Source organism: Microtus oregoni, unplaced genomic scaffold (assembly GCF_018167655.1).
Source record: "Microtus oregoni isolate MIOR12 unplaced genomic scaffold, Mior012 000001F_ref0000356, whole genome shotgun sequence".
In the NCBI taxonomy this organism is placed as follows: Eukaryota; Metazoa; Chordata; class Mammalia; order Rodentia; family Cricetidae; genus Microtus; species Microtus oregoni.
The window spans coordinates 89,723,175-89,745,562 of NW_024543060.1; the positions used below are offsets into that span (position 1 = coordinate 89,723,175).

Genomic DNA, 22,388 nt, shown 5'->3' on the forward strand with positions numbered 1-22,388 from the left:
ACATTACAAACATTGTTCTACCCATGTTCCCCCCTCCCAATAATCTAAAAATATAAAAAGTATACATCTGTCATGGGGCCGTGGGAAATGAGATGGTGGGGTTGGCCTTCAGACATGTCCGCTGACACTTCGTCAAGAGGCCGTGAGGCAGAGCACATCTGCTGATTCTTGTTGCTCAATCCCAAGCATCTGGAAAGTGGTTTCCAGCTTGTCTTACACCTCAGAAAGATGCATCCAGATCAGACCCAGGACGTGAAGAGCAAGTGACTAGCCTACGTCTGGTTAGGCAATAGAACATGTTTATGACAGCATGTCCCCAGTCCAAATGGGTGCATTGTGAGGTAGGGACTGGTGACCTTCCATTATGTGGCAATCGGCCTTCTCAACCGTTCAGGGAAACTGGCTTAGATTTTTCTGTACTCCAGTTAGGGCGTGTCTAAAAGAAGCCACCGTGTGGGTGTCAAATGGTCTGAAAAACAGACATTTGTGTTTCTAACATTCAGTTCCCCTTTGACAATATTCCTAAGGTCTGGTTTTGTTTCTTTCCTTTTTTAAAAAAATATTTATTATTTAACCCGCATGCCTGCACACACACCCAGGAGAGAGCACCAGATCTTATTATAGATGGTTTTGAGTTACCGTGTGGTTGCTGGGAATTGAACTCTGTAAGAGCAGCCAGTGCTCCTAACCTCTGAGCCATCTCTCCAGCCCTGTTTGTTTTTGATTTTAAAACCTCGAGGGTTAACTAAGTTAATACTCGGAGGAGGCCACATCCCTCGATGGTGCTCGAGTGTTTTCTGATCTGTACATGCATGTTCTTGATTAATAAAAAAGCCAGAGCAGAGGCACACTAGATCAGAGTAGCATCTACCACTCGGTAGACAACCCAGCTTGGCCACGGTCCGGGCTAGCGAGACATCGCCACGGAAACGTGAGCAGAGGCTGGAGAGGAAGGCCAGCCCTGGAACCCCCAAGGAAAGTCACAACGACAGCACTCGCTACTCAAAGACCTGGGCCAGAAAACACCTCGGGCCATTCAATCTTCCGGACTCCCCAAGCCTAGCTCGCTGAGGTCCCGCCCCAGCCCCGCCCCCGCCCGCCCGCGAGCGCGATGGGGTCCCGCCTATGGCCCCGCCCCCACACTCGAGCTCGATGGGGCCCCGCCTCTGACCCCGCCCCTTGTCCCGCCCCAGTCCGCGAGCGAGCCGAGGCACCGTGCTCCCCGGCTCCGCCCCCGCCCGCTAGCTCGCTGAGGCCCCGCCCCCACCCGTGAGCTACCCGAGAACCCCGCCCCCAGCCCGTGTGCTCGCCGCGGCCCCGCCCCCAGCCCGAGAGCTCGCCGAGGCTCCGCCCCCGCTGCCCGCCGCTGCGTGAGTGCCACCGGCGGAGCTGGCCGGGGCGCTGTGCCCTCGCTCCGCTCTCTCCGCCCCCCGCGCGGGCCGCGGGCTGCGCTGGGTCGCGGCGGGCCCCGCAGGCGGCCATGGCGGCGGGCGCCGGGGCCAGGCCGGCGCCGCGCTGGGTGAAGGCGCTGGGTGAGCCGCTCAGCGCGGCGCAGCTGCGGCGGCTGGAGGAGCACCGCTACACGGCGGTCGGGGAGTCGCTGTTCGAGCCGCCGCTGCAGCTTTACTGGACCTGGCTGCTCCAATGGATCCCGCTCTGGATGGCCCCCAACACCATCACCCTCATCGGCCTCGCCATCAACCTGCTCACCACTCTAGTGCTCATCTTCTACTGCCCTACGGTCACGGAGGAGGTAAGGTTGGCCGCCCACCGGGGTGGTTCTCTCGAAACCCTTGGGCCTCCTCCCGAGCCGGCCCCACTCTAGGAGTCGGGGACGAGGGGAGACCCTTTGTTGGCGGAGCACCCTCCGGGTCTCGGAGGGAGGGACCGACACGACCAGACCGCTGTCCCACGGCGGTGTTCGTTTTTTTTTTTTTTTTTTTTTTTTTTTTTTTTTTTGCCTGCCCGGGGCTCCTAGAGACTGTCAGGCCACTACTCCAATCCCGGGACCGTGCCGAGCTTCCCTGGTCCCTGGAGGGGGCTGTCAAGGTCACTGCCCCTTGACGCTGTCCTGTGTCTGCCCACTTCGTCCCTGGGGCCTTGGCCGACTGGAAGGTTGACGTAGGGACCACCAGCCTGTACTTTGTACCCTGGGGATTAAACACCCGCATCTCCATTCTGTCAGGCCTCGTGGGTCGGTTGGGTAAGCCCACGATGCCCTTTGGCACTTCATAATCCTTTGTTTCTCAAAGGTGGTGCCTAGTGATCCCGAAATTACTGATAGCATAACTGAGCAAAGATAAGTTGCTTCTGGATGGTCACTTCCTCTTTGGTTCATTGACTTTCTCATGGAAAAACAAACAGGATGTAGGTGACAGTCCTTACTAAGTTATCCAGACTTAGCGATTATAAAAGCCAACACATTTTATTAGTTGTAAGTATATCTAACCCATGTCTAAAGGAAGAAGAATAAGCAGTGTGGGCCTTGGACAGTGGTGATGAGAAGTGATTCCTTGGGCTGAGTATAGAGAATAAGTAGCACAGTAAAGCGCCTTGATAACACTATATAGGGTACATGTTGCATGCAGATTCTGTGATACCACTTTCTTTAATCTTCCTCCATAATTACATGTAAACATAGGTCGTGCCCAAAAATAAGAGTTGGAGTACAATAACAGTAAACGGAGTACAATAGAAATTGTTCCTGCTCTGCAGCCACAAACATCTTTTTTAAAGGCTTAGTGGAATCTGCAGTTTAAAACATCTCTTTTGTCATCGATTCCTTAGCAGACATTGTATCATTAGTTGTTTTCTTGTGATTTGAAAGCACTAAGCCGTTTGGACTTTGGGGTTCTGATGTTCCCGGAGCCCCCAGAAGCACTGTAGCGATAAAAGGGTGAAGGGCCTGCAAGTGAAGGACTTGGCTTCCCCTCAGCCTCCGCCTGGGGCAGAACTGCCAGATCTGTTTTCCCATGTTGAAAATAGAAATAATGCCAGCCGGGCCAATCTGACAAGGCGTCAGTGACGGCCAGATGATGCATGCAGTTCAAGGTGGGACACTGCACTTTAGAAGTTAAAACTGTCCCTCAACACGTTAAAAACACAGTTGATAGAGTGTCGTGACGCGTGCACGGTAAAATTTAGCTTTGAATTGGGCTCAGGTTTGGCAGACAGCCTTCGGATGTTTGCGGCATCAACTAAGCCATGAACTTTGATGCTATTTACCGTCTGTTTGCTGAGCACTTAGAGAAGGGACAAACAAGTCCCAGGGCTTTTGTTCAGGGTTGAAGGGGGGCCAGTGGATGAGATGAATTTGTGATTAATTTATAGGCTCAGACTCATTTTTTAAAAGAGGATGTGATGGGGTCTGAGGCACGAGAAAATGCACAAAGGGGTAAATGAGAGATAAACAGAGTTTGTAGAGTGTGTGCCGTCGGGTCCTGCCTTTGCTTCTCAGTGGCCAAAGTAAAAGGAGAAACGGTATTGCAGGATCCACAGTGGTTTTTAATTAAGATGCAAATGATAATGTGTTCTAACAATCGTTTCTGGCTATTTTTGCCTTTATAAATGACCCAGCTGGATAAAATTCAGATCCAGGTTTGTCCGACTGTGAAGTGTCCATCCTTCTGGTCGCCTGTGTGGCATGGAGGAAAACAAGTGTGCAAAGGACTTTGGTTGGGGTTTTTACCTTTATCAACTGGAAGAGGCGGTGGAGTTTTTTTCTTCCTAGGGTGGTCCTCCTACTGTCTTGGAATTCCTTCCTGACAGCCTGAAAATAACTGGTGTACATTTTCGTAAGGGAAAATTTAAGTCCACAGAGGTGAATTGGCTGACCTGGCCTGGAAGGTTTGGACTCTTAGACTTGGGCTTTCACAATGTATATGTGCTGTGTGGAGATGAACAGGGGCCTGAGGACGGCAGGCGAGAAAGCTCTGCCCCTGGTGCTGTGTGGAGATGAACCGGGGCCTGAGGACGGCAGGCGAGAAAGCTCTGCCCCTGGTGCTGTGTGGAGACCCCGGGGCCTGAGGACGGCAGGCAAGAAAGCTCTGCCCCGAACAGCATTGTTTTAATTTTACTTTGAATTTTGAGGTAGGGCTCACTTAGCTGATTGGGCTAACCTGGAGGTCAGTAGCCATGCTCTTATTTCTAGAACACGATTGGGCATGAAGGGGAGCTAATTGAAAAGGCTGTGGTTGACAGTAAGTTTCTAGAATGGTACTCCTTTATAGAATGGTACCGTGCAGCCTAGTCTTCCTGGCCTTCCCTGAACTCAAGGGAAACAATTTGCCCTGCCGGGGATATTTCTTCTCTTCCTTCTTCATGTATTAGATTACCTTCCTGTCTTCCAATGCTCAACTTTAACACCCTTTGCCCTAACACCACTTCCCTGTTGCTTGTTTCTTCCTTCTAAGTCAAATCAGCTGCTTAGTCCTCTGAACGCCCACAGTAATGAAAGTGGTAGCAAAGGCGCACAGCCTGCTTACCGCGCACCAGGCAGTATTATAAGCTGCTTTTGTTTGGTTCTCTCGTCGTGACCCGTCAGCACTGTCTCGTGGAGAAGATACAGCTAATGTCTCCACTTCGCAGGTTTGGAATAAAGGAAAATTGTCTCCTAGGATTGTGTAACTGGAAGTGGGAACTAGGATTGCAAACCAGACAGCCGCGCTTCTGCTGCTGCAGGCCTCTAGTGCCAGGACAGAGTCTCCATTTCCTCCTGCTGAGCAGGACAGTCATCAGGTTCAGTTCACGGCAGTGCCTCCTAAGTGAGTGCCATCTCAGAGATGCTGTTCTCAGCGCTCACTGCGGATGGCAGGTAAATGAGGGGAGCCCCTCTCCAACCTTGATGAAGCAGTTACCACTCTCCAGCCCTTGGCTCTTTCTTCCTAAAGTAGAGTCAGCATTTCTTAGAACATAAAAAGGGCCTGGAGCCAACTTAATGCATGCAGTTCCTGAATGTATATGTCTGATAACATGGTGATTCAAAGCTAGTTCTAGCTCCAGCCTCCTACGGTTACCAGAACCAAACACCCTTGCTCCTGACCCCTGAGATGCCAATCTTCAGGAGAATGAGATTGGTAGAAAGGAATCAGATTTATGCACAGCCAGCCCTGAAGGAGCGAGAAGAACTGGTTCCCTGAGGCTCTGTTTTCTCTGTGGGCGAGGAGGATGCAGTGAGGCTGGACTTCAGGCAGTCTGGCTAGCCAGGGCGTGCATGCGTTCTCCAGAAAGAGTTATCAGTTAGCACATAGACGGGGCTTCTGTTAAGCCGGAGGTTTGCAGAAAGAAGTGTAAAAGGGCAGAGGGTGGGGAGCGGAGCCCCAGCTGCAGTAGATTCTCTACTACGAAATACTTCCATGCTTTTATTCATTTATTTTGCTAATATAAGTTGTGGCATAATTCTCTTTTGCTTATTTGCTTTGCTGTTTTCTCCCTGCCTTCTTAACCTGTGCATTTACATCCATGTTAGTGTCTCTGTCAAGGGCACACTTACAGCAGACCGGGACCGAGCTTGAGGCCAGCTTGGAGGTCAGGGTCTAGCATTTCTTTTACTTACAATGTTAGAATGTGACTATGCCTGAGGAAGCCATGAAGGCCTGAAAGAAGTGGCTTGTACCTGGTTTTAAATAACGGGGTGGTAGCTACCTTTGCTGTACTGAGAATTGTAGAGCATTGCAGGGAAGACAGAAAGGAAAAGCTAGAGCCTATATACAGATTCCCACTTGGGTTTCTTTATAAGAGCGTGGTGATGGCACACTCCTTTAATCCCAGCACTCAGGAGGCAGAGGCAGACAGATCTCTGTGAGTTTGAGGCCAGCCTGGTCTACAAGAGCTAGTTCCAGGACAGGCTACACAGCTACTGAGAAACCCTGTCTCAAAAAACCAGAGAGAGAGAGAGAGAGAGGGAGAGAGGGAGTTCAATTCTTTGAGATCTATATTTTCTTTTAATCACCTCTTTTTTTTAAGCAGCTAAATACTTTGTCGAGCATCATTTATTAAGGCAGGAGTCTTGCAATGGTATGGCCTCTCTTATTAAAAGAAAATATTAACTCCCATTTGCCAGAGGTGAGAGTTGAAGAAGCGGGAAGAGCCTGGGAGGAGGCATGTTCTGGCACCTGGAGTGGGCGTTTTCATAAATTCCGCGGCCCGAGGGTCTCCTTGCCTCGCCCTCCTTCCAGCTGTGCCTGGGAGAAGCCTTTCAGGACACAGCTTCCCTTGTGAGCTGTTGCTGTGGCTTCGGTGACTGCGCTCCAGTTCATTTCTAAGGAATAAATGGTGTCTCCTATAAAAGTCAGATGTTAGTAAAACCTTGAAATGGTGACATAGTTGAAGAATTGTAAATCCCTCTCTTGTCTTGTAGGCTACGGTGTAGTCTCTGACCCCTCTCACTTTACGTTAAAGAACAGAGCAGATTATTGGGGCATCTAATACACTTGATCTTGGGAAAGATTTGGGCAGGAGTTGGCCTCATAGTCTCTTCGGTTCCCCTTAGCTTTTCAGCAAGAACTCCGGTATGTGCCGAAGCAGGGAAAGTGATCTGGAAGTGTCTGAAACAGAGAGAGAAAGGCCACCTTCCTAGGACTCCTCAGACCCTCTGATCTTGGCTGAGTTTGTCCTGAGTGATATGTGAATCCCCGTGCCCTGCTGATAGCGGCCACATTTTATGGCAGTGAGTGTGCTCTCATCACTCCAGTGTGTAAACTGAGCTGAAGCCTGAAGTCCAGGATGAAACCACTGAGCCCCTGCGGCTAGCCTGTTTGGCTCCACCAAGGGTGTTCTCTTTCACCTGACCATTCACCTGCCCCAGAGGAAACCTGCTTCTGAGAACAAGGAAGTGCCCTGCTTATCACAGTGCCGTGTGTGTGTGTGTGTGTGCGCGCGCGCGCGTGTGTGCGCGCGCACACGTGTGTCTGGACCAGAAGTCAGCCTTCAATGTAATTCCTCAGGACCCCCACCCCCAGCTTTTTTTTTTAATTTATTTATTTATTAAAGATTTCTGTCTCTTCCCTGCCACCGCCTCCCATTTCCCTCCCCCTCCCCCAATCAAGTCCCCCTCCCTCCTCAGCCCGAAGAGCAATCAGGGTTCCCTGCCCTGTGGAAAGTCCAAGGAACCCCCACCTCCATCCGGTTCTAGTAAGGTGAGCATCCAAATTGCCTAGGCTCCTACAAAGCCAGTACGTGCAGTAGGATCAGAAACCCATTGCCATTGTTCTTGAGTTCTCAGTAGTCCTCATTGTCCGCTATGTTCAGCGAGTCCGGTTTTATCCCAGGCTTTTCCAGACCCAGGCCAGCTGGCCTTGGTGAGTTCCCAATAGAACATCCCCATTGTCTCAGTGTGTGGGTGCACCCCTTGCGGTCCTGAGTTCCTTGCTCGTGCTCGCTCTCCTTCTGCTCCTGATTTGGACCTTGAGATTTCTGTCCTGTGCTCCAATGTGGGTCTCTGTCTCTGTCTCCTTTCATCGCCTGATGAAGGTTAATATTCAGGAGGATGCCTATATGTTTTTCTTTGGGTTCTCCTTATTTAGCTTCTCTAGGATCACTAACTATAGGCTCAATGTCCTTTGTTTATGGCTAGAAACCAAATATGAGTGAGTACATCCCATGCTCCTCTTTTTGGGTCTGGCTTACCTCACTCAGGATAGTGTTTTCTATTTCCATCCATTTGCATGCAAAATTCAAGAAGCCCTTGTTTTTTACTGCTGAGTAGTACTCTATTATGTATATATTCCATACTTTCTTCATCCCCCAGCTTGTTTTTTGAGACATGGTCTCTCTCAATGGGTCTTGGGGCTCACCAGTTAGCCTAAGCTGGCTGGCCAACAAGCCCCAGGGATTTTGCTATCCCTGCTTCCCCATGTATGATAACTGGGATCATAAACATGTGCCCCACACCTGTCTGTTTACGTGGGTACAGGGGACTGAACCTTACTTAAGCTAACTTGTCCATCTCTTTACCGGTGGAGCTGTTTTCCCAACACACAGCAAATTGGTTTTGTTGTTGTTTTATTTTGTTTTTTGAGACTATGTTGCCCTGGCTGTTTTGGAACTTTACTCTGTAGACCAGCCTGGCCTTGAACTCATAGATCTGCCTGCTTCTGTCTCCTGGGTGATGGAAGGTGTGCGCTACCGCTGCCCCAATAGCAAACTGTTTTAACACATCACAGGCACATTGGGGAAGTTAGAGAAGTTACAAGATTGGGGCATTTCGTTATTTCTGATGGCATGTTTTCCTGAGCCAGGCTAGCAGGCTGCTGGAGACACTACAAGTTTTCTGAGAAATCCTAGAATCACCTGAGAGGGTGTGAGCAGTATGCAGGTGTTGCACGTTTCTCACACACAGCCTCCTGTCTCCTTAGCATGTAGAAACACCGTGTCCGTTTCATACAGAAGTCAGCTGGAGTATGAGTTCTATTCGGATCTCACCAGCTGACGTGAGCGGGTTTGTGAACTGCCCCCCTTCAGCTGACACGGAGCGGGTTTGTGAATCCCCTTCAGCTGACGTGGAGCGGGTTCGTGAATCCCCCCCACCCCTTCAGCTGACATGGAGCCGGTTCCTGAATCCCCTTCAGCTGACGTGGAGCTGTTAGTGAATCCCCTTTCGCATTTGTCAGCTTGCCCATGGCCATTTAAAGCAAAAAGATACCAAGTATAAAAATTGAGGGAAAAATTGAAAAACGTATAGTTTTAGTAGTTCCTGAACTTCCCTTTCAAAAGACTTTTTGGGCTTTGCTAGCATGATTGCTAACCTAACTTGTCACAGGATTTAGGATTGTCTTTGGAAATACACCCACGTTTGTCTGAGAATGTTCCCATCAGGGTTAACTGAGGACTGAGGACTCTTTTGAATGTGGGGAACACTGTGTCGTGGGTGAGTGACCAGGAAAGGGCAGAGGGGGCAGCACACTGAGCAGCAGCCTGGCCAGCTCTGGTGTTCCCAGTCTCCGCTGCATGCCTTCCCACCACCATGGACCGAGCAGCCCTTCTTCCCAAGTCTCTGTCAGACACTCTGCTACACAAGAAACTTAACTGTGGAAGCTCAATACCGAGGCGTGGGGCCTTTCTGTGACGAACAGGGGCTTGTGATTCACAGGGCTTTGGAGCTGGTTTGTGGGAGGTATTAAGACGAGTTTGGAGTCATGGACTAGAGGAGCCCCAGACCAGTGTAAACAGTGTGACAGGCCATTGGGGTTTGTGGGACCACGAGAAACAGCGTAGACGCGGCTCGGGGTTTCAGAGGGGCACCTGACTGCATCCTGCCAGTGACGGAAAACTTAGAATGAAGCGGAAAGCCGTGGACTGAGCTGTTTGGTGTAGCAGATTTGAGGACAGCGTGACGTCCAGGCGGTGACATGGGTACTGTCCTGGGCAACAGCACTGTACCGAGAGCAGACAGGTACTAGAAAATGGGTGGCAGATGGGAGATGGGCGCAGAGAGTAGCTGCAGTTGTTAGAGGGAGACAATAGGAAAGGCACCGCGAGGGCAAGCTTTCCCCACAAAGCCTCCACCCTGTGAAAACAGGAGTGCCTTTGAAAAGCAGGTCCTGGGTTGAGAGTCAGCTGCTTTTCACTGTGTGAGCATTAAGACTAAAAACATAGTCCCATTCTAAACCTTAATATGTATAGAATCTTAGGTGTGCTGTATTAACTACTTTTTTCAAAATACATGAAATAAGTTCATAACTGTTCAGACCCAAACATCACCCATGAGTTACCTACCGTTGTCCAGAAGAGTCAGTAATAGAATAGCAGTAACACCAGCGGGACTCCTCTCTTAGGTTCACAGTCTAGGTACCTTCAGAAGCACATCACATCCAGTAATTCACTTAATGCTCACGAGACAGTGATTGCTCCCTTCTTCCTCCCTCCCTTTCTTTTTCTTCATGTTTGGAGACTGAATCACTAAGAAGTTAAGTAATTTTTCAAACTCTACCCATTAAGCGGCATAGCAAAGATCTGGGTGCAAGCAGAATCGGGAAGAAAGCCTGGGGGTCTTTCTCTCCTTGGAACAATTACTGCTAACTGTTCCTGGGCGGGATGTGTGAGAGCATTGCTGGCTTTCATTATCACGACTCAGAAACTCAACGCATGGTCCTGTTACGTGAGTCTAGAGTGGACACATGTTATTCGGCTCCTGTGTCGTGTGGAGCAGATTTCAGAAACTCACCGCACGGTCCTGTTACTTAAATCCACGGTGCACACATGGTTTGAGTCGACCTGATCTAGCTAGCGGGTTGATTTAGAGGCTGGCAAAGACTGTTGCCCAGAGAGCCCAGTGCTGACAAGTCTGCATCACAGTGAGGTGTGTGAGCAGATGAAGTCCCGTCTCCCTCCCCAGCCCTCACTCTTAGGATGTCCAGGATCAGTACCTGATCTCTCTCCAGGTCTCCTCCCTGCTCCGGCTTAATTTCCGCAAAGGCGGTTGACACACTCTGGTCCTCGCGGCTCTGAGTGTTTAACTTCCCTCCACGCAACTTGGATTAAGATAAGTGTTATGTTTTGTAATGTAGATTTAGGTTTATGATAAGGATGGTTTTTGGAGTGTTTGTTTGTTTGTTTATTTATTATTTCTATGTATGTTAGTCTGTGGCATAGCTTACAGTGTGGAAACTTCCAGAACCTCCTATTTGAGGATCCACTGCTGTCATCTCTCAGACCAGTTGGTACCAAGCTCAGCCCACGACAGCAATCATCCAGTTACTCCGCAGCCGAGGCTCTGTGGCCCGCGTTCTTGGGAAATGCCTCTTGTTCACTGCGGTTCCTCCTTCTGTCTCCTCGGTCCTCCAGCAGTAGACTTCTAGAACACGCCTCAGCCCAGAGAGGGTTTCTGCTGTGGAGGGCCTTCCACCGGCTGAAGGCCTGGTGACTAAGTAGACGGACCCTCCCCTCCTCCCCGTAACCTTCGCTGTTACTGCGGAGAGGTGGTATGCCCTTATTAAGTTCAATCATTTGAGCAGTTAGGAATTAATTTTCTTCCTGGCGGAAGTTGCATAGAGGAGTCCATGCCTTGAGGAAGTGAGGGCAAGCCTTTGTGACGACGCTTGCCTTTTCTCACTTTTTCTGTACCACGAACAGGCTTTAAGGTGCCGCCTTAGACACAGAAGAGCTCAGAGTGCTTGTAGTTCCACACCTGGTCCCAGTGCTCTTCCAGAACCTGAATGGCACGTGAGATCCTAGTTAGTGCGCATTTCAGCTGCAGGGTGGCGCCCTCACAGGATTGCTGGCATTTCAAACACAGACGTTTGAGAAACCACATACTGAGAGTGTTTGTGACTTTCTAACAATGCCCTCTCTTCATGGGACAGCTTGCTCGTGATTTCACAGCTGGTGATAGTAAATTAAAACCACACAGCTCTGGAACCCTCTAGTTAACGAAGATTGAATTTAATCCAGGTAAAGACTACGTAAGTCACTTGGCTTATCGTTCTTCAAATGAAATAGTGAACTGCCACTTTAGTTCCTTTCATTTTCAATCCCGTGTGTGTCTGCGTGTCTGTGAATGCCAGAGGTATCCAGTCCCCTGGAGCTGGAGGTACTGGTGATTGTGAGGCATCTGACTTGGGTGCTGGGAATTGAAGTCCTCTGCAAGTGAAACAGGAACCCCATTTCTGTAGAAGGTATATTTTAAGTGGCGTGTAGTGACTAGTGGCAGCTGATCATGTATGATGTGACCCTGCTTCTGGGGTGGGGAATGTAAAGTGGACCTGAGAGACAGGCCGGCCATCCTCAGGCTTATTTACTCTAAGTTCAGCCGGAAGTTGAGATTTGTTGTCTGAGACATAATGGGAGACATTTGGAGCTCTGGGCTGCAGAGCTTTGATTGAAGAGGAAAGAGCACGGAGCAGGTGGAAGTGGGTCTGTCTGGAAGGCGAGCACGGACAGCCTCCCCTCCCCTGGTCTGCGGTCCTGCTCCTCCCTGGGTCCCTTTCCTGTAATATGGACGTGAAGTTAGGGATTTCATGCGTGGGGCTGTTGACGCCCAGATGGTTTTTGAAGAAACAAATTGTGGATGATAATTAAACTGAAGCCTGCTAGACTGTTCCTCGGTGGAGCTCTGTGCCGGAGAATGTAAGAGCTTCAGCGTGTTCCAGGCTCGGCAGCGGCTTGGTTGGTTTATATGTTCATAAAACGATGCGTCTCTATTTCTGCAGAACTCGAGAGAGCACTGGGGAACTTTGTGACCGAAGTGGTGCCGGTTCCCCAATGCCTGTTTATAACGGCTTTTCAGTGGAGGACCCCAGAAGCCTGTCCTTTGGGGGAAGATAGCGAGCAAGAGGGAAAATGATGTTGTGTGCCCTCTTAGAGTTTAACCCTGACTCCCAGTTTTATATTCATTTGAGTGAGATTCAACCTGAAGACTTGCGGCTTCTTTCTTTTTAGTGGAGAACTAACCGTTCCTGATTAGCAGAGCTGTTCTTCGTGAAACCTCCCGAGACTTTAAATTCCAGGCGGGTTTCTGTTTCCCAGTTTTATGCAGCCAGGATGATTTCTCAGCTGTTGTTTCCTCCTCTTCACTGCCTCGCGGCTTGACAGCACAGGGCTCAGGACTGCGTGTGCCGGCTCAGTGCGCCTATCCACACCCGGGCTGCTGCTCTCTTACAAGCGCTCTCAGCTGCACCGCACTGCTCTTCTCTTAGGTCAGGGTGACTTAGAGTCCTTTTAGGTCATTCTCAGTACAGCACAGCCAACGTTTGTGCACACCCAGGCCCGTCAGGGTGCAGAGAGACCCTGTCTTAAACCAGACAACGCCTGGAAACATCAGAGCAGACACCAGCAATGTGCTTATTAGTGTTGGTCGTCTACTGTCAATAAATTGTGGATATTAGCCTGGCGGTGGTGGCGCACGCCTTTGATCCCAGCACTCGGGAGGCAGAGGCAGGCGGATCTCTGTGAGTTCGAGACCAGCCTGGTCTACAAGAGCTAGTTCCAGGACAGGCTCCAAAACCACAGAGAAACCCTGTCTCGAAAAACCAAAAAAAAAAAAAAAAAAAAATATTGTGGATATTGAGATGATGTTTATCCAGAGCAAGTTTTTTAGGAAGATTGAGAAGTAGGTTTTTGGGTTGACTGGGTATTTATATAATCATCAAAAACCATGCACAAGTTGATATTTAAAAAATATGTTTGCCACAAAAAATAGGTAAACAAGACTACTGGCTAACTTTATTAAGTTTACTGTGTGCCAGGGTTGATAAAGAGCCTGTAACAGTTTGTTTCATGAGATAAAACCATTATTCACCTGTTTAGTAAAACTAGATTATCTTAAGGATACACACCCAAAATCCTAGCACTTGGGAGGCAGAGGCTGGTGATCTATAGTGAGTTCAAGGCCAGTCTGGGCTAAGTCGTGAGATCTTGCCTCAAAAAGAAAACACACACACACACAAAAATCAGGTTAAATGACTTGCTGAAGGTCACATGGTTATTACATGGCAGAGCCAAGAAATCAAACACACATCTAACGTTAAGATCCCAATTCCTTAACAATTTTGCTTTCTTGCCTTTGCTAAGTGTACAGTTCTAGGCTGGCTAGACAAGACCTGAATCTACTTCCCCTGAAGGCTTGAGAGGGCGTGGTGGTCAGTTAGTGGGCTTCTGTGAAGTGACCTCACGGTGCCCTAATCCATTAGTCCTGGCTCTGTGGACTGTTGCAGAGGGAGCCTGACAGGGAAGAAGTAGTCCAGTGGCATGAAGGTTATGTTCTGTCCCCGAATGCTGCCTCCCTCTCTGCCTCCTACTGAAGGCTTTGGTCCTCCGTGGGTTCTCTGCTGGTGGTGCTAAGCCCAGCAACGGCCGTACCAGGTAACCATCGACTGAAACCTGCGAAACTAGCAGTCAGTATAATCCTGCCTTCCCTTCATTTGAGGGATGACCTCACCGCTGCACAGAAGAGTGAGCACTATGAAGTCCCTTGTCTGATATTTGAACTGGATATTTTCTATTGCTCTCGCTTCAAGTTGACGCTTTTCTCTGCCATGTGTGTGCTGATGTATGCAATGTGTCTTTTCTTTGGCTTTTAAAATGATTTTGTCATTGTGCTTTAGGCTTATTATTATTATTATTACTGTTCCGTGCCTTGGTGGGGAGAGAGAGAAAGAGAGTGAGTGTGTGTTTGTGTAGGGGTAGTGAAATAGGGTCTTGTTATATAGCTTAGGTTAGCCTAGAGCTTGCTATAAGCCTTGACCTCATGACCCTCCTGTCTTAACGTCTTGAATGCTTGGATTACAGACATGCATCCCAACCTAACGCCTTGGTTGGTTTTAAGACTGTTCTGTTGGGCTTCTCAGATGTATAGGTTTATAAATTTCATAAAACTTGGAAAAATTTCAATCATTTCCTATCATTTTTATGACTCTCCTGTTTCTATTTTTTTTTCACTTGGTATGGTATTTTGCCTGCATGTATGTGGGTGGGAGTTGGGTCCCATAGAACTGGAGTTACAGACAACTGTGAGCCACCATGTGGGTGCTGGGACTTGAACCTAGGACCTCTGGAAGAGCAGCCAGTGCTCTTACCTGCTGAGCCATCTCTCCAGCCCTGTTTGAAACTCACACACATGTGCTTTCCTGTTGCACTGGAGGCAAGTCTGTACTGAGTTCAGTTACGTTAGTCTCTTCCCGGGCACCATTTGGGATAGTTTTCCTCGAGCAGTCTGCCAGTTCTCTGACCTTGAGGATCTGATGCAAATGGTCTCAGCCACTGTGTTTTACAGAGTGCTTACTGCACTGTTCATACCTAGAAGTTTCTCTTTGAGTCTTCCATTTTTCCTTTTGTAATTTTTCTCTACCTTCATAAAAATATGGAGCGTATTTGTAACGACTATCTTAATGTTCTGGTTGCTGTTCCTACTATTTCTGACATTCTTGAGTCTAACTGATCAATTTCACTTCTTTTCGTCTTCTGCTGCTTGGTAATTTTTGTCTGGGTGCCAAATCTTGTGGATTTGTATTTTGGGGTGCAAGATTTTTTTCCCCTGCAGGTGTACTCAAAGTCTCTGTGTTAGTTTTTGTTAGAGAAGTCTGGTAAATGCCTGGGCCAGGGCTAATTTTCATGGTTCCAGAGTAGTCAACTTCTGAGAACCGTTCTGTGTCCCATGTCACAAGGTCCTGAAGGGAATGTGGCTTCTCCCCACTTTTGTGGGAGATCTGAGAATTGTTAGACCATCATTTCCTGGGGCTCCTTGCCCTGGCCTTGGTTGATGATCTTGTCCTTTTCAGGCACAGGTCAGTTCTGAGCCAGGAGCTCAAAGGGAGCCTTTCACAAGCCCGCTTCTCTGCACATGCCTCCTCGGTCCCTCCTCACTTGCTGCCTTAACCTTTCCCAACTCTGCACTTGTTAACACATTACTGGGCTCTGTTCTGCTCCCCATGCCTGTGTGTGGCCTGGAACTCCAGACAACTGGAGCAGCCAAAGGGTTTGCCTCTTTCCTTCTTTCAAGGATCTCTTACAGACTTTCTTTGGGCCACCAACCAGCTCCCAAATCAGGACACTTGACGGAGGCTTACTAGTTATGAGTGTTCGGCCTTAGCTTATGCTTGTCCTACTAGCTCTTATAACTTAAGCTAACTTGTTTCTCTTTATATTTTGCCTCAGGACTTTTTACCTTCGTTTTATTCTGTGTGTCCACCTTCCTTGCTTCCTCCTTGTCTGTCTGGCTGGCCCTGGGCGTCTCCCTCTCTCTCTTTCTCTCTCTCTCCTTCCCTCACCTAGATACCTCTTACTTATTCTGTCTGCCAGCCCCGCCTAGCTATTGACTTGTCAGCTTTTTATTAGACCTTGCCTTAGGTAGGCAAGGTGAAACAGCAACACACCTTTACATAGTTAAAGGCAGCACAAACAAATGTAACAATTGTAATAACACCTTCACACTGTTAAAGTAATACTCTGCAGCATAAACAAATGTAACACATCTTTGCCTGGTTAAAGTAATACTCCACAATAGATCTCAGGTTGCGTGGGTGGGAGGGTAAATCCAGTCTCTGATCTTATTCACGAGTGGACACAGACTGATGTGCAATTTGCCTTGAAGGTCTTTCTTATAGAGTACAGATTTCCTGGAGAATCCAGACACATGCAGTCTATGAATATGGGGATACTAGAAAAGCATGGAGTTAGGAATGTAGGTTAGAGCTGAAGCTGCTCAGCCACTTTGTTTTCACACAGAAGCTGGCTTGTCACTTAGGCGTGTGTGTATTTCCTTGTAGGCACCATACTGGACGTACTTTTTATGCGCCCTGGGACTCTTCATCTACCAGTCACTGGATGCCATTGACGGGAAGCAAGCCAGAAGGACAAACTCTTGTTCTCCTCTAGGGGAACTGTTTGATCATGGCTGTGACTCTCTCTCCACGGGTAAGTTAGTAGAGTTTTGCTCTTTCTTTCAGTGATTTCTTCAATGACAACAGAAACATCGCAGTGATCTGAGCTGTTTGCATCCTCATTTTTTTCTGAGGTCTATATTTGGGAGCACTTTCGCCCAGTGTGTTTTAATAGGATGTTCAAAGTTCGTTTTGTGCTAAAATGATCTTGTGAGGCTTCCAGCTCACCCCTATGCACAGAGCCTCCCACTCCCCTGGGGTGGAAGACTAAAGCCCTCCTTTCTTAGTACACAGGGCAGCCCAGTGTCGGCTGCAGGCAGCTGTGGAGAGTGGATCTTTGTCCATCTTCAACCACTTGAGGCTCAAAAGACAAAGTCTCTTGAGGGGAAGCAAACTGAACTGTGCAGGAAAAGAGCACAGAGGTAATGGATGGCGTCTTCACGGTGTCTGATGCAATTCCAGAGCTCGTCCCCGAACCTGGCGAGGACAAAGTGACCCTGAAATGCCCCTTGTTTCAGTGCGATTCCATCTCCATATCGTAGCCTTTCAGATTTCCTGTTTCTGTCATGAATCTGCTGCTGTGACGTATCCTGTGACATGCCATAGAAAGACAGGAAAGACTGCTGCTGTGACGTGTCCTATAGAGACAGGACATGTAAGAAACGCTCTCTGGGAAAGTCACATCCCATTCCTTGAATAGCCTCCTTTTTATCCTCCTTAATTCAGGAATAATCCTCCCCTCCCCTATAAAAGGTTGCCTATAAAATGAACCTTCTAAGATCCCAGGAATACAGCTTCCTAAGCACCTACCCTTGGATGAGTTTTACTGTGGTTTGTTTTAATACTGGGGGTTGAAATTGGGGTCTCCTGCTTGCGAGACATCCCCAGGTTCTCTTTACTCTTTGTTTTGACACAAGGTCTAACTCAGTTGTTGGGCTAGTCTTGAACGACTGCCCCTTTCTTAAGCAGTTCTCTGTCCCACGTATGTAAATCTATGAAGACAAACAGAACTCAGCTTTGCATCATAGAAAAGTTTTCATTATTTGAAGTGTATTGTATTTTAATGCCAGTGTCCCTTAAACAGGATTTCTAAAGGAGGATAACTCAGTATTTCGTGTCTTAGTCAGGGTTTTGTTTGCTATGCAGAGATACTGTGACCACAGCAACTCTTGTAAAGGAAAACACTTCATTGAGGCTGGCTTAAAGTTTCAGAGGTTTAGACCAGTATCATGCAGGCAGGCATGGTGTTGAAGAAGGAACTAAGAGTGGAGAAGCTACATCTTGAGCTGGAGGCAGCAGGAAGTGGTCTGGAACACTGTGTGTGGCTTGAGCATGTATGAGACCTCAAGCCCACCTTCCCAGTGACACACTTGTAACAAGGCCACAGCTACTCTAACAAAGGTACACCTCTAGTAGTGCCACTTTCTTTGGGGGCCATTTTCTTTTAAACAGCACACTGGTTTTATTTATTTATTTTGGTTCTCAAGACAGGGTTTCTCTGTGTATCCCTGGCTGTTCTGGAACTCCTCTATAAACCCGGCTGGGCGTGAATTTACAGAGATCCACCTGCCTCTGCCTCCTGAGAGCTGAGATTAAAGGTGTGTGCCACTGCTGCCTGGTGGCTTGGTTTTATTCCTGTTTATAAACATTGTTTTTCAGTATTTATGGCTATTGGCGCTGCGGTTGCTGTTCGCCTGGGGACGCACCCTGACTTGTTGTTCTTCTGCTCCTTTATTGGGATGTTTCTGTTTTACTGTGCTCACTGGCAAACCTATGTCTCAGGAGTCTTGAGATTTGGAAGGTAAGCATTTTCTTAAATTCCACATTTTAAAGTACAACCAAATTATTTTTTATAATCTATAATAGCATCTGACATTCATTGGAATGTCCATCAGCGCTACGCTTAGAGCTGTTCTGTTATCCTGCCTGCTATAGTTACATTACTTGACAACATTTTTTTTTTCTTCTGACTCTCTCAGACTTACTAGTTCAAGGTCAGGATAGAATAAAATAAGTATCCAAACAATGTATGGTATCTAAACACTATTTGCTCATAAAATAATGTGACGTTGAATTGAAGAATATTTTTGTTATTGTTGAATTTAAGGAATTTTAAACAAAACAAAAAATTCCTTAAGTGGGGTTTTATGGGTAACCCTGACTAGCCTGAAATTCACTATGTAGGCCAGGTTGGCCTCACACTCATAGAGATCCAATTTCCTCTATCTACTAAGTGCTGGGATTAAAGGATGTGCATCATGTCCAGATGAAGATGATTTTTTTGGGTTAAATTATCATGTACCCTGATAGAGGGACCCCCTTGACAACAGTCACCAGCAACAGATGATTTGGAGACTAAGCTGTGGGAGACGGATGAGCTCACATGAGAACACCCTACACCCTATAGATGCTAGAGGTGCACGTTGCCTACTATGTACGCCTTGGGAGGCTCCTCTTCAGACATCAGAGAAGAGTGCAGGAACATACACAGACGCTGCTCTTGGGGCGCACACACAGACGCCCAGTCTCTCCTGCTGTTGCCTCCTGATTCAGATATAAAACTCACAACTCCCTCTCTAGCACCACGTTTGCCTGCATGGTGCCATGTCCTACCATTATGATAATGTAAAACCTCTGAACCTGTGAGCCAGCCCAAATGAATGTTTTCTTTTGTAAGAGTTGCTGTGGTCATGGTGGTCACTGGCTAATACAGAAGTTGTACCAGGAAAGTGGGGTATTGCTTGTGACAGGCCTGAACATGCTGCTTGTTGGCTGAATGTGAATTTTGGATTAGGAAAGCAGTTGAATGCTTAAATGGTGCTTAATGGGCTATATTAGTAGGAGCAGGGAAGACCATGGTGCTGAGAATAATGTACATTTATAATGGCCTGGCCGGAGAGGTTTCAGAGAAGCATATTAGTAAGAGGCCTGGAGATTATTCTTGTGGTGTTTTGGTGAAAAATGTAGTTTCTTTTTGCCCTTATTTGAAAGTTTTCCTGAGGCTAAATTGAAGAGTTTGGGGATTAATGGCATTGGCAGAGGAGATTTGTTTTTTTTTTTTTTTTTTTTTTGGTTTTTCGAGACAGGGTTTCTCTGTAGCTTTGGTGCCCGTCCCGGAACTAGCTCTTGTAGACCAGGCTGGTCTCGAACTCACAGAGATCCGCCTGCCTCTGCCTCCCGAGTGCTGGGATTAGAGGCATGCGCCACCACCACCCGGCGGCAGAGGAGATTTAAAAACAGCCTAGTATTGATTGTGTTGCTTGGTTATTAATGGATATTCTTTGCAAATATATAACAAAAAGGAGCAAGCTTAGCAAGGAAAAAATAAAAAGTGTATAGTTTGAGGAGAAAAGGGTCACCAGGTACAATAGAGCTAAGTCTAGTGCTCAGGGAGATGAAAAGTCTGATGCTAAATGGAATGAAGGGATTGGTGACTTCAGGACAAGACCTCGCCCAGCTAAGTTTCCAATTTGTGAAGAGAAATTGAAGAAAATCTTAGGGCCAGGCATGGTGGCACAAGCCTTAATCCCAGCACCAGGAAGGCAGAGATAGGCAGATCTCTGAGTTCAAGGCTAATCTGGTCTACCGATCAGTTTCAGGACAGCCAAAGGGATTATAGAATCTCTATGACTAAGGAAAGCTGCTGAGACTAGGTGATTGGTAGGGGTACTTCTGTGTGGAGGCTCAGAGAGGTCTTTATGTGAATCCATAAAGATGAAATGAAGCCTATTGTGTTGGAGACCCCAAGATGATGAAGACGCTAGAGTTGTAAGGTACATGCCAAGGAGAGCTGCTAATAGGGTGTGGAACCACACGAGAGAAAGAATTATGTTTCAGTCAATAAAGCTGAAAGGAGTTGGGGATCTGAAGAGCATTTTGACATCAGATATGAAAATGCAGAGTTTGGAGTTTGCCCAGATTGTTTTAGGTCTTGCTTTGGCCCATTATTTCTGCTTGCTCCCTTTCCTCCTTTGTGGAATGGTAATATATATCCTGTGCCATTAAATTTTGGAAGTATGTGATCTGCTTTTTGATTTTAATATTACAGGGGATTACAGATAAGAGATGATCATGAATCTCTAATGAGACTGGGAACTCTGGACTTTTGAACAGTGTTGGGACTGTTACAGACCATGGTGACTTTTGAAGTTGGACTGAATGCATTTTTGCATTATGACAGCTACGAACTCATGAGGGTCAGGGAGTGGATTGTGGTGGCTTGAATAAGAATGGGCCTTATAGGCTTATAGATTGAATGCTTGGTCACCAGGGAGTAGCACTGTTTGAAGGGATTAGGAGGTGGTGTGGCCTCTCTGGAGGAAGTGTGTCACTGGGGGTGGGCTTTAAGATCTCAGATGTTCAGGCCAGGCCTAGTGTTACTCTCTCTTGCTGCTGCCAGCCAACTGGGATGTAAAGCTCTTAACTGCTTCTCTCTCCAGCACCAAGTCGGCCCACACAACCCTCATGCTTTCTGTTATGACCATAATGGACTAGACCTCTGAATCTGTAAGGCAGCCCCAATTGCATGTTTTTCTTTAAAGACTTGCTGTGACATGGTATCTCTTTACAGCGATAGAAAATTGACTAAGACAACTGAAAATTCTTTCATAATCCTAAACCAAGCTTCATCCAATGCCCTTTTGAGAAACTCAAGTTTGTGAACAGCAACTCACACAGAAATGTTTGAAGCTATACATTTCAACACAACACAGTCGCTGCTTTGATATTTACATACTGATGAATCATTAAAGTGAACTATTGTCTATTTCTCATAAACTACTGTGTAGTGATACTCCACCTGGGAATGAGAGAGTAAAACAGTCCCACTGGTTGATGGCCTTACAGACCAGGCAGTGGTGACACACACCTTTAATCCCAGTAGCCACACTAGTTGCCATAGAAACCAGGCAGGTGCACACATTTACCCATCCCTACAGAGGAATATAAGATGGGAGGAGACAGCTCTCACACACAGTCTTATTCTGGAGGCAGGATCTCCATTTTGGACTGAGGTCAAGTTAAGAGCCACTGGCTGGCTGCTTTGCTTTTCTTCAGGTCGAACCCCAATTTCTGTTTCTGGATTTTTACTGCCTCACACTGGGAAAAATCCATTTGTTTAAACAATTTCAGTGAATAATGGGGCCATAGGCTGACTATAGTACGTTAAACAGCACATCTGAAGAGAGGGAGAAGGTACAGGTGCAGACTCAGTTTTCAGTCTGCAAACTTCTTCATGAGAGCAGAAAAAGTTGTTTTCTGATCTCCATGGCACACACATACAAGCATCCACTACACTACACTAACACAAAATAACTGGATTAAAAAATACATTAAAAAGTGAACACTAATCACTAAGAAAAGAGGAGGAAGAAGAAGGAGAAAAGGAGAAGGAAGGGAAAGAGGAGGAAGAGGAAGGAGAATTTGCCTTAGGACTGGGGAAGTGGCTCAGTGGGTAAAGCTCTTGTTTTAAAAGCATGAGAACCTGAGTTCAAATCCCCAGGTCCCACATAAAGCCAGGTGCAACAGCAGCTGTAATAGCAGTGCTTGTGGGATTCCCCTCTGTATGCTATGAATATGTTTTATTACCATTGGTTAATAAAGCAGCAGCTTTGGCCTGTGACAGGGCAGAATATAGCTAGGTGAGAAAACTAAACTGAATGCAGGGAGAAAGAAGGCGGAGTCAGGCAAATGCCTTGTGGCCGCCCAAGAAGCAAGATGTGAGGCAACAAACTACAAGCTTCATGGTAAGATATAAAATAGAAATGGGTTAGTTAAAGATGTAAGAGCTGGCTAGACATATGCCTGAACCATTAGCCCAAACAATGTTGTAATTAACAAGTTTTTGTATCATTATTTGGTTCTGGGTGTTTGGGAAATGAGAGCGCAATCTCTGTTTGCATTGCTTCCATGGCTAGATGGGAGGTGAAGACAGGAGGACCCCCCCCCCCCCCCCCCACACACACACCCAGAAACTTGCATGCTCGTTAGCCTGGCATGTGCAGCAGCAGATGACGGACTGGTTACAAACAAGGTGCATGGTGAGGCCCAGCAGCTAAGGTTGTCCTGTGACCTCCA

General features: G+C 47.4%; 2 protein-coding genes across 3 annotated transcripts in view; one reads left to right on the plus strand and one right to left on the minus strand.

Annotated features, from left to right (window-relative positions):
• Positions 1–1,059: 1,059 nt before the first annotated feature.
• LOC121463758 (glycine-rich cell wall structural protein 1.0-like) lies at positions 1,060–1,482 on the minus strand. Its single transcript, XM_041676226.1, has one exon. It carries the CDS (start codon positions 1,480–1,482, stop codon positions 1,060–1,062), a length of 423 nt encoding a protein of 140 aa, XP_041532160.1.
• Positions 1,364–22,388, plus strand: part of Chpt1 (choline phosphotransferase 1) — a 33,647-nt gene continuing 12,622 nt past the window's right edge. For both annotated transcript variants that reach the window (XR_005975793.1, XM_041666975.1), the window contains exons 1-3: positions 1,364–1,753; positions 16,200–16,347; positions 17,973–18,114. Coding sequence is in view for 1 of the 2 variants with exons in the window: in XM_041666975.1 (XP_041522909.1) it covers positions 1,481–1,753; positions 16,200–16,347; positions 17,973–18,114 (563 nt within the window). In the remaining variant the exon portion in view is untranslated. The remainder of the gene's footprint in view (positions 1,754–16,199; positions 16,348–17,972; positions 18,115–22,388) is intronic.

Coding starts and splice junctions, on each gene's coding strand:
- LOC121463758 (XM_041676226.1), bottom strand. CDS start 1,482: ATGGCCGCCTGCGGGGCCCGCCGCGACCCAGCGCAGCCCGCGGCCCGC.